This window comes from Myxocyprinus asiaticus, chromosome 38, assembly GCF_019703515.2.
Source record: "Myxocyprinus asiaticus isolate MX2 ecotype Aquarium Trade chromosome 38, UBuf_Myxa_2, whole genome shotgun sequence".
NCBI classification, from domain to species: Eukaryota; Metazoa; Chordata; class Actinopteri; order Cypriniformes; family Catostomidae; genus Myxocyprinus; species Myxocyprinus asiaticus.
Window position 1 is genome coordinate 22,696,745 of NC_059381.1, and position 12,725 is coordinate 22,709,469.

The window sequence follows — 12,725 nt, forward strand, 5'->3', positions numbered from 1 at the left end:
GCATTTGGGTTCCCTCATGAATTTCCTATGTGCTTTTAGAATGCCAGTTTTGTATTTATGAATAAAATAAGGTCTGTGATTAAAATTATGTGAGGAGACTTTCACATTTTGTGTCATACCTCAAATGCCAATTTTGAAGCTGCTGTAATTTGTAAAAATATGTAGCTAACATGTTGCTAAATAAGGACTTTAAAGAGAGTGTTTACATGCACACTCTTACAATTATGCTTAATAAGCCGAGAAAGTGTGTGGTCATGTAAATGCTTAAACAATGTTTTTCTATCAGGGTAAGGTCATAAACTGTTTAAGCATAAATCGATTTGCACACCTATATTTTTGCCAATTATGGCAATTTCACGTTGCATGCAAACCTTTACCACTATTCTTACTGGTTTGCCCAAGTGTTGTCGGCATGCTGTTTACATTTTAATGTTAAAAGCAATGAAAAATCTGATTATTGTTTTATGTTTTCTTGCGTTGTCAGATTTTTTGAAAAAGCTGATTTTTGGTAGTAATAAGCATAATCGTGTGCATGTAAGCACACTCAATAGTTGTCTGTTTATCAGGCACGTCACTCACATCCATGTGGTAGGTATAGTCCTTATTTAGCAACTTGCCAGCAACACACTTTAAAAAGCGACTTCAAAATTCGAATTTGAGGTAAGACTGTATAATTTATGTTATAGAGCAAAATGTGAAAGTCTCTTCAAGTAATTTTAGTCAAAGACTTTATATTGCTCATAAATCCAAAAGCCATTCTAAAAACCAATAGGAAATTCCAGGAACCATGGTGAATTAGACGTCCAGATTGGCCTACAAATTGACGTTACACCTGAAGAGCTTTATAAGGTAGAGAACTTACCGTGGCCTCCTCTTGTGAGGAAATGCATCCTGTTGATGTTAATTGGTACAGCACCATGCTTGTTATGGAAGTGATGGACATGGCGTGTGGTGCTCAGGCTGGAAGACACACGGGCACTGGCTGTTCTGTCCGGCAATGAGACCAACAAGGCCAGAGATAATGCCAGTCTCCACCAAGAGCCAAGGCCCAGCCAACTGGTTCCACCACATTCCCAGCCCAGCAACACCACCTCTAGCCTAGGGCAGGAGGGCCCACCGCAGACCCTTTCACACCCCATTTGTCCCATCCGTTGGAAAGAGTGCATCTCAAAGAGGGCTACCCATGTCCATCATTATCCATATAATTGAGAAGAAAACAGTGATGGGGATTGTAGTTCTACGATACCCAAAGCCCCAAGGCTTTCACAGAAGGCTCCCAAAGAGATGATAAAATCCTCAAAAAACAAAAACAAAAAACAAATCCCTTTCAAGTCTGGCTTCAAAATCCAAGGAGAAAAACCTACTGCTTTCTTCCCAAGGGCAGTTCTTGGTTTTTATGCTCAGCGACTATAAAAAAAAGAACGAGAGAAAAAAACCTGTGAAGAGGATGGTAGGCTCAATCAAGTCAGGGCAATAATCATCTGCGCTGCAACTTCCAAAAGCATTCTAATCACAGCAACACCAATCAATATTTCTGGATGCAGATTTTGACTCAATTGAGGAAAGGAGAAATGTACCAGGTTAAGAGATGCCAGGAGGCGCCTCCTTTTCTTGTTCTCATTCCTTTGCTCCCAAGCTTTAGGTACAGCTTACATGCTACTTAGACCACTCTACCTCAGAGGGCAGCTCCTCTCTTGCGGAAGAAGTGATAAGAAGCATCCTAGTGGCTAAAGGATTATTCTAATACTAATGAAAAAGATGCAGGAAACAGAGAAAGAAGGACACTGACCCTGACTTGATGAAGGGAGACTGCAGGATGGAACACTCACGTTGCTTTTTCGAAGACTAAAAGATATGTAGAGGAGAGAGAAGTCTGCTGCAACATGGTAGAGGGAGAAACCAGCAAATAAATAAATAAATCTGGTTATAACTCCTGATGTGCTGGCTGCAGACACAGTGCAAATCTTTTCCGCCGTGTACTCCTCTTTAAGTGGAAGACCCAGAGCAGAGCTGGCTGACGATCAGTTTTTCACCAGCATCCCGATCTCTCTTTCTCTTGGATTGTTGTCTCAGCCACTGACATGACAAAGCTGTATTGATTAGAACTGCATTTTATCCCTCTCTTCTCCTCTCTCTTTTTCCCCACCCCCTCTACGAAAAGCATTCAACTGCTAATATGCTCAATCTGACAATATTACCAGCAAAAACAGCCTCTCACAGCCAAAGTGTGAAAGACCAAAATCCTAGCGTGCATCGCTGTGGTGAAATGCATGCTGTTTAAATAAGGAACGGCTAGAGCATCCACTCCTTGTGGTCCTCGATAGCTTTTCTCCTGGGATTGCTGGGACTGAGAGCAAAGAAGATAGGGGAGGAAAAAACAGAAAAAAACAACCGTTGCTTGCTGCAAGTGTGCGGGGCAGGGCGCACTGTGCTCCTTCTGGATGCTCAACCAGAGATTGCTACAGAGATGAAGAGAGAGAGAGGGTGAGAAGGAGAGCGGTGCAGTGTGTGTCTGAGGAAAAGAGAGAGAGACAGAGAGAGAGAAGGGAGGGGTGCGGAGAGAGCGGGTGATCGTAGTGCATGAGCACACATGCAGACATTGAAAGAAGCCAAAAGATGGAGAAGAAAAAGAATGAGTTGCATGGGTGCACATATACACCCGAGAATACAAATTCACAGCCCTGTACATGTTCACCAGAGCCTGACACTGCAGTGAAAAGAACTTGACAAGTGAAAGCGGAAATGGAAGACAGTGCTTATGCTTGTAATAATGCAACATGAAAGGCTTAAGTGTTGCAAAAAGGAAAGGTTTAGAAATGGTGTTTTTGCATTTTACAGGTGGTCTATTTTTAGTTGGTGTGGAAAAAAATGCACAGAAGAGCTGACAACACTTGCTAGTGCCAGATGCAACCCACCCCCTAGCGACCAAGATAGCAGTAGTTGGTTCCCGATCTTGATGAATAATTTAGTACAAGACCAAATTTGATGACAAATCCCTCCATCTGTCTTTTTCTTCTATTGTTTTATAAAAGGTTTAGATTCTTCCATTGTTTTTAAATGGGTCCATTTTTTTGCATGTTTGTTTAAGTTGTTTCTATTGAAGGTGTATTCATTCACATAGAACTTTTTATTTACAACAAGGTGTTTGCTGAAATTATGTTTTATGTGTGTGTGTGTGTATGTATGTGTGTGTGTGTGTGTGTGTGTATTTCTGAAGATTCATTGTAATAAATTGTCATACAATTAAGATAAAGGGATAGTTCACCCAAAATTTTTATTTCCATCATAATTTGCTTACCTTTATGTTGTTCCAAAAACAGTATGACAAGGAAATGGCACAATTTACTTTCACTTTATGGAAGAAAAAAATATGAAGTGAATAGTGATTGAGACTATCATTCTGTCTAACATCTCCTTTTGTATTATGCCAAACAGATCCAGAAGATAGAAAGTCATATGGGTATAGAACAACATTAGGGTGGGTAAATGATGACAGAATATTCATTATTGGGTAAACTATACCTTTTAAGCAATCTTATTACAGTACTTGTAAGAGCACAAGTTTTTGATCAGTAAAAATGTATGGACACTACAAATGATTATCCCTCTATCAAAGTGTGTGTGAGAGAGAGAGATGGACTGAATCTGTACACCATACATCAGATAAATCACCTAGGATAGAGATCTCAGTTGGGATTGCCTTACTGGTTGAAAGGACATGCGTGGAAAAAAAAGGCAGAACAGAAAAGAGCCAGAGCCACCTTTCATGGTGACAGGAGGGGAGAAGCAGGCCATTACTCAGACAGAGAGAGGGAGAGAGGGGGGCTGGCTACCGCCAATGAGCTGGGTTGATTGAACAGAATGGAGCAGAGGAGGGGGCAACTTCATGTCACGGCAAACAGCAGCCTGTAAATCCTTGACGTCAGGCACTGCTAACAGCCACAGTTAACCACAATGTCGACTCTGCTCAAATGAACACGAAGGCCTGCTCATCGTGATTTAGCCTCGGGGCAAGCCGAGAGAGATGCCCATCGCACTGTAATCGATTCTCATTTCTCTGCATACTGAGCGCTCCAGATACACAGGAGATAACCTTGAGATTAGGTGACATGCTTCGAATATGCACAAAAACATCCATACTGAAGGATCTGGTATGCATTGATAGAATGCAATTGTATTAAAGGCAAAGTTCACCCAAAAATGGAAATTCGGTCACCATTTATTCACCCTCATATTGTTCCTCATGTCTTACTGTGGAACACAAAAGGAGATTTACTGAACCTTCTGCCAAAAATCTTCTTTTATGTCATACAGGTTTGGAACGACATGAGGGTGAGTAAATATCACAGAATTTACATTTTAAGGTGAATTATCCCTTTTAGGATGGTTTTGAAAAATAATCAATGATGCTAGTCTTTGTTTTAAGGCCAATTTACACAGCCCCAACAAACGACAACAAACACCAACAAACATCAACATCCAACAGTAGTGGGGTTTTGTCGGATCAGAGTGTTTACCCTATTAGCATTTGTTAGCATCTTTTTTCTCCGATTGAAGATGTTCAATCGTGTTTGTTGGGTCTTGGAATGTTTGAGCAGTCTGGTCTGATTTGCCAACAAACTGCATCAAACTCTGACTTAATCTGACTTCAGCACGAACAGTTTCCCTGACAATGAGGTAAGTGAACTCGTAGAAAATGAACGTGCGCGGCCACAACTGCATTGGTAGCTCAGCAGAAACACAGTCGATCACGATTAATAACATTTTTGTAGTGAACTTTCCATTCCTTTCTTAATAAAAGAAAACAAAATGATATGTTAGTGTTGGGTTCAGCAGTTTGTATGGATGACACTCGTGAGGGAATATGTACAAATATGCAAGACGCAGAGTTTGTGTCTCGGACAGATATTCTCTCACTCGCATGAAAAACAGTTTCTTTATTTCTCAAATGGCATCAAATCACATAGAAAATGCAACAATAATAATAATACTTTCCCCTCATACGGACATAATCTCATCTGTAAAATATTTTTTTGCCGTTGAATTGCTGTCCTCCGACGGAACTCTCAGAATGAATATGTTCCTAACAAACACAAAATATTTTTACAATGTAGGTGTGTTTACTGGGTTATAGCCTAATGTCATACATGCTAAACATGTTTAATTAATAATATTAATAGCACATAATATTATTATATATAATTGTGCATGTTTGGCTTCATCCTCAATCTCTTCCTAGTCAGTCATCTTCTTCAAAGGCGAACAATGACATGCAGGTTTGTTGGTGTTTGTTGGATCAGTGTGAACACGACAGTTATGTTTCTCAACATTCTAAATAAAATATTCAACTTTAGAATGTTTGAAGTGTTGGTGTCTGTTGACATTTGTTGGGGCAGTGTGAACTGGCCTATACAGTATATTTATAAGTTTAGTCTTGTGGTGCTTTTGGGCATAGAGGTAGGTGACACATCCAGCTCCAGATAGATCATCGTTAGTTACGTAATGAGGCTCAGATAAAATCAAAGCTTAATGATGATGAAGGCTGAAGCAGAATTAGGGGGACTGTAATTCATAGGAGGTGTCATCCACTGTCAGAAGGGTGGATTGGGTACATTCTCCTCAGCAGTGATGATATCTTCACAAGGGTTCTCTGAGATTAAAGGCTGGTATTAATCAATTTGTCAACCCTGGGGTTGCTCAGCATGATAAGAGACGATAATATCTAGGCTGCATGTGCTTCTGGGTTTGAGGCGTCCCTGAGTTTAACCATCTGCCACCAGGCAGTGTTTGCTGTTGGCCATCTTCACTCTGCACACTCAGAGTCAGAGGGTTCAGACAGCACACAGCACATGTGATAAAGGTGCTCACAAGGAGGTAAAGCACCAATCACGTACATTTTGTTGGCTTCAGAACCTGAACTACTTACAGTATTAAAGCACACTGTTGTTATCAGACACTGAGTTGAAGTTATAAACAAAATGCTGCAGTCTATCTATCTATCTATCTATCTACCTACCTACCTATCTACTGTATAATTTACATATTGTTCATGTTGTTAAAGACAAAAGGTATTTGGACACTGACTTCATACATCTACTAAAAATCATATTGGGACCAGATGGTTGAAAGTAATTGCAAAAAAAAATCATCTAGTATCATTTGTTTACAGGTGGTACTTGGTTTGAAATTTAGCATCTAATGCAAAGACATTCAGACATTTTTAACTGTGTGACGTAGGGGCCCATTCACATCGAACCTGTCCTTGATGCTAGATGCAGTGCCCATTTTTTATGTTGTTGGTGATGTTAGCACAGCTTTTTGTTTACTCTGACACACTAATAACTAATCTTTTGTAAAATTCCCTGCTGGTCTGGAGGACCGATCACAGAAGTCATTGAAGAATCTAGTTTAATCCTTAATATTGTGTAATTCATGAGGCAAAAACCAACAGCATAATGAGAATGTGAGAATAACATTTACATTTACATGTATGCATTTGGCAGACGCTTTTATCCAAAGTGACTTACAGTGCCCTTATTACAGGGACAATCCCCCTGGAGCAACCTGGAGTTAAGTACCTTGCTCAAGGACACAATGGTGGTGGCTGTGGGAATTGAACCAACAACCTTTTGCTTACCAGTTCAGTGCTTTAGTCCACTATGCCACCACCACTCCATAAGTTCCATAAGTACCATAAGGATAAGTATCAGAAGAAGAGACATCATCTTCACTTTCCTGCATCCTGAGCTTTTCCACCCAAGACATTTGTGCAGTGGCCCCCGGGGAAGATGAGGCCGGATTAATAATGGCAGTTTTGGTATAATTACTCATAATGCCTGCCTCCTCTGGAACTAATGGCCCGCGGTTGAGATATCTGCTGGATTTAATTCAACTTAAAGCGACAGCACCTCACATTGCTCTTTAGGAGAGAAAGGGAAGTGTGAATACATGCTCGGCTGCACCCTAGAGAACTCACCCATAGACACTGCAGTACAGAGATCATCTGTCAGGTTAAGTAGATTGCCTGTTATTTATCTGGCAAAGGTAAGTTTGCGTTTGAGGTTTCTGCCTTAACAAAGGACTTCTATTATGTCTTGATACATGAAAATGTAGATGATATTTTTCTTTGTCTGTGGCACAAAAGATAAGGGGGAAGGTATTAAGAACTCAGGAAATGATACGAGTGCCATCTATAGTGGATTCTCGCTTATCAGAACAAATGCTGCCTGAGCTAGTTCTGTTCCTGTCCGATGAGACTATATTAAAGCAAACAACATTAAACCGACAGGATATGGATCCTAGCACCATAAAGAAATAGCTTACAGAAAAATGAAATTTCAGTAATCATTTACTCTCCTTCATGCTATCCCAAACCCTTGTTTTCTTATGTGGAACACAAATATATGCGTTTGAACAATGCTCATGTTGCTTTTTCATACAATGAAAACATATAATGACCAAGGGGTTGTCAAGCTCCAAAAAGGACAAAATAACCCTATAAAGTACTGTAGTTTATATAGGTATGACTTGCATTATATCTTCTGAAGTGTTGTGAAGCCTTATAATAACAACATTTAGGCCGCTATTTACAATAACACCCTTCAGGGCGATACAAGACCCTTCCGCAACACGTGACCAGTTGATTGTTGATAATATCTTACTTACTAACATATTTCTTTGAGTATCACAATTCTGATATTTAATCTTGTTTTTAATCATGCAGTTCCTTTAATCGGTTCAAGACAACTGCAATTTTTAAATACAGCAACTCTGGCAAACATTAACCCCAGTGGTTAATGACCTGAGACAAAAGAACTCACTCATGGGTAACAAATAAATTCCTGTAAGAGCCCAGCATTGAAAACCATTAGCACTGGGCCAAGCAAGGCTGATCAGACAAGAGCAGTTTCCCATCAACTTGCAGAGCAGAGCAAACAGTAATCATAGTCATGACGCATGGATGGTGGCGGGCAGTGAAGAGTGTGTGATAAGCAGCATGCTGCTGTCCATGTGTTCTGCAGGCCTGCCCACATGGTGTCAGCGTACCAGGAGCCTCATCAATCATGGTGGGTGGCACAAGAAGGGCGAAGAGACTGTACAACAAGCATGTGTGTGAGTGTGGGGGTGTGTGTCTGGGGGCCAGGTGCCACCAGAAATTAACTCAACCATCTGTGACAGAAATACTTCTCCCCATTATGTGAACTGTAAAGGCCCACCTGTGCAAAAGCCAGCCCTTTGGCATGGTGGGATCCACTCCAGCAGCAGTTGGCTTTAATTTCAATTAGGACAGCTCACATTTGTCCTCAGTAGCAATACTGGACAGATACATCTGAGGGCACAATGTTAAAGTACTATCTCCACTGAAGCATTTAAAGAGCAAGACACCAATCACTGCGCATTTCCTTTCCTTTCAAGGGTATTTTAGTGAAGGAATTTAATAGTAGAGTAGTAGTCATATCAAATTTGATGTAAATGGACATGAGACCATGTTTTCCATTCAATATATTCGACTTAGGCCCTAGGTTACCAATTTTCATAATCCACAGGGATTTTTTTTATCCTTCTGTTTAAATGCTTATCTTTTTTTTAAAGTATTATCAGCTAAAGAAATGACACCTTAGTAAACAAGTATGACAAACCGTTCTTCTATCCCTCAGATCCAGCATCTTCTCTGTCTAATGCTGCATTCTTAAAGTCAGATGTGGGATATTCTCGATTCCTGATACCTCCGATCTCCGACTATAAATGCACTCCATTTATTAAGATGACGGACAAGGAAGCAGGTGTACAGAGACATCTCCTAGCGACCAAATTGCTGTGGAAAAATTATTCTGTGCAATGCTAGCATTTGTTCTACAGGTGTACGATTATCAAAAGAGAGTATGTACCGTATTTTACCCATCTGTCTCTGCAAACATTTGTTAAACAAGTTTTATGATCAACAAATGTAGGAACTTGGACTAATTTTTGCAAGTTCCAATTTCAATTGCTACTTTTATCATTTGTTTGGATAAAAGAGAATGCGTGTAATTCACTGTGTAAATCTACCTAGGTGCCGATATATTTGCGTGACGTCACGCAACTGCATCTCGTTGAAATCAGAGTTGATATATATATATATATATATATATATATATATAAATACACACACACTACCGGTCAAAAGTTTTGAAATACTTACTCATTCTTTATTATAATTTTTTTTTTTTTTTTTTTTCACATTTTAGAATAATAGTAAAGTCATCAAAACTGTGGAATAACATAAATGGAACTATGGGAATTATGTTGTGACTAAACAAAATCCAAAATAAATCAAAACTGTGTTATATTTTAGCATCTTCAAAGTAGTCACCCTTTGCCTAGAATTTGCAGACTTGTTCTCTTGACATTTTCTCAACCAACTTCTTGAGGTATCACCCTGGGATGTTTTTAAACAGTATTGAAGGAGTTCACATCTATGTTGGGCACTTATTGGCTGCTTTTCTTTATTATTTGGTCCAAGTCATCAAAACACACAGCAACACCACACAACGGAAAAACAGACTTTTAAACAAATAAAGACGAAGCCAGGAGACTGTGTAACTCTCTCACACTGAAGATGCAGAACTGAGAATACACGCATGTGCCAAACTAAACAGACTGCTTCGCCTCGCGCATGCGTGAAGCGGGGACTTTTGCACAAGCATAAAATGACTTATTAGTTGTCTCTGTATATTACTTATGGAAAGGTGAAAAAAAACGACAAACTTCAGCTTTAAATCAGCTAAACAATGCTGAATGCCAAATGGTAACATGGTTATCATAAATGTCAGCCAACCTACACAAGTAGTAAGCTTCCTCACTGCAACAATGTTAAGCCAGAAAAGATGAACACCTAAATATAAGTAATTTCTTTAAATTTGAAAAATTATGAATCCCCAGAGCCCTAAACATCCTCTGTTTATGCCAATCACATCCTGAGCTCATAACCCATGGTAGTACTGTCATCATCTGCCTTATCAGATGCTGTATAATCCTCTTAGTTTGGGGGTGGGGTGAGGGGGATGAAGGTCTATAGACTATATGCAAGCTGTGTCTCATCTTTTCCCCCCTGATGTGATTAAGCTTGAAATAACTGAGCCAATTTTATGGATATAGGGGTGATAACAGCCCTATTGCCATTTTAAAAGTTGGGTTAGAGAGTGAAGCACTGCAGTGGATGTGTGGACTTGTCCGTTGATACGGTAAGGGTGTGGAATTGATGAGATACATCTTGTGTTACATCATCTAAATTGTTTTGGGTATCTCCAAAAAAAAAAAAAAAAAAAAGCATGAAAAATCCATTCACTTTTTTTACATGTAGCATTTATGCGTCCAATATTCGATTGGGGTTTTACAGCATGATAATATACTGGTTGGCTGCAAGTTCCAGTCAATAGGGAGTGCATTATATTCTTCCATTTCTTGATCATTTGAATTTACTGCTGTGGGTCGCAAAAACCTCTGAAAAGCCCATGAAATGATCTAATTAGCAAATTATTTAAATGAATCCACTTAGAGGTGAGAGATTAAATCTTTTCATGTGGAACATTCAGTAATTCAGGAAGGCATCTGAAACCAGCCAAAGGCAGGTGCTGAGTCAAGATACAGCCAGACTCGCTCTAAAACTCTCTGCACTGTTTACAACAGCACACCTGTCTAGTACACATAAAGTTGATCTCGGTGTCAGATAAAGTCCATTGATTCGTGCTCCTTCTGTAGACCAAAACTTCTTCAAAGGGCTGGATGACATAAAAAAAAAAAAAAAAAAAAAACTTCTAAACGGTGCAGAGAAGTATAGAGTCTAAAATCCATTAACGCTGCATACTTTTATACCTTGGGAAAGTGACAGCAAATTGTCACTGAGGGAATGATGAATCATTTCCATAAGAAAATGACCAAGAGCAACTGGCGTGACTTAAAAAAATTAGTTAAATATTGTTGTACATTTTCATTTTTGCATGAAATCGAGTGAACACAAACAGTGAAATTGGTGGTGACACTCCTTGGAGAAGATTTTGTTTGAAATAAAAATACTAATTAAAAAGGGGATTAAAGAGTTCATGGGAAAACATAAAGGGGCGTGGTGTTACCGTTGTACTGCTTACGGTGAACGTGGGGCTGTGCAGAGGGAGGTGGCAGGTTCAGAGGGGTGGGGCCAAGTGATATATCATCATAATAATTGGGTTATAACTAGGGATGTCCCGATACCGATATAGGTATCGCATTCGGGTCCGATACCATGCTCATGTACTTGTACTCAAGTTCGTAAAAAAATGCTCCAATACCGCGAACGATACCATCTGACATACACTACAGGTCAAAAGCTTTGAAACATTTACTCATTCTTTATTATATTTTTTTTTCACATTTTAGAATAATAGTAAAGTCATCAAAACTATGGAATAACATAAATGGAACTATGGGAATTATGTTGTGACTAAACAAAATCCAAAATAAATCAAAACTGTGTTATAGTTTAGCATCTTCAAAGTAGTCACCCTTTGCCTAGAATTTGCAGACATGTACTCTTGACATTTTCTCAACCAACTTCTTGAGGTATCACCCTGGGATGCTTTTTAAACAGTATTGAAGGAGTTCCCGTCTATGTTGGGCACTTATTGGCTGCTTTATTATTTGGTCCAATTTATCAATTTCAAAAACTTTTTTTTTTTTAATTAATATTAGTTTTATTATGAAATAAATTAATATGGTGGCACAATTATATTTTTGTCTACAAAACTAATTTCAAACATATAAGCATACGCCTTCAGATCAAAATATTTTTAAGATCATGAGAAACATTTCAGTCAAGTGTTTCAAAACTTTTGACTGGTAGTGTACATGTATTTGTTTATTTAAATAGTAGCCTTTTGCAGTTTAGTAATCACTTTGAGTCATGTAGCGACCGGCTTTTCCAGAGTGGGAAGCTACCGTCATAACGTCAGAGCTCCTAGGTCATACCAACACAGAAACACTTCAAAATAAAAGCTCTGGGAAAAGACGTGACGCCATGCAAGGTTCGGACGTGTGAACGGCGGGCTCTGCACACTTTGCTAGTTTTAACACTATTAATGTCATAAACTGGTGAGATTCAATACACACTGTTCCACAACTGTTCTAGGAGGACAATATCTCAAAGAATTCAAAATCCTCAGGCTCTGGAGACATTAAAAGACACTTACGTGCTCATCGGAGAGGGAATTATCTGCTAATTCACTAGCGACCAAGGTGGATTTGGAGCATGTCTGGGAGAAGTTGGAAGATATGGAGAACCGTAACCGGTGGAATAACGTCTGTCTTGTTGGAATTCCTGAAGGAGCAGAGGGTCAGGATATGGTGAAATTCCTGGACGGGCTCTTGGAAGAACCACAGCATTTTCTTGTTTCCAGACTTTGCGAATTCGACAAGAGAGAAATGTGATCGATTCAAGGAATGCAAGAAACTCTTACATCAATGGAAGGTCGCTTTTGCACTGATGATCCAGGTCAAATTGAGAATAGATGCTAAGGATGGCCGTAAAATATTTACATGTCCCCAGCAAGCGATGTCCTTCATAAAGTCAATGGACTGAGTAAATTACTTTGTGGTACTCACATTGCAGATGAATGGACCGACTCACTGAATATCCACTTGACTGACTGAGGAAACTGAGCACCTTTTTTGTTTCTTTTTGTGCTAGTTCAGCCTAGTGGCTGGAGATTGTT

The 12,725-nt window shown here is 39.4% G+C and overlaps 1 protein-coding gene across 9 annotated transcripts in view; it reads right to left on the reverse strand.

The window, feature by feature from the left end:
• Positions 1-12,725, reverse strand: part of LOC127428483 (neurexin-2-like) — a 574,215-nt gene that overhangs the window by 189,730 nt on the left and 371,760 nt on the right. Inside the window, exons 1-2 of one of the 9 annotated variants that reach the window (XM_051676898.1) lie at positions 1,790-2,433; positions 863-1,407 (exon numbers count right to left, since the gene is read on the reverse strand). The exons of 5 other annotated variants lie outside the window; for them this stretch is intronic. In XM_051676898.1, coding sequence (XP_051532858.1) covers positions 863-1,166 — 304 coding nt within the window. In that variant the 5' untranslated portion in view covers positions 1,167-1,407; positions 1,790-2,433. Of the gene's footprint in view, positions 1-862; positions 2,434-12,725 lie in introns of those variants that run through there. 3 more of the 9 variants (XM_051676897.1, XM_051676896.1, XM_051676895.1) reach the window with 3 other exon arrangements.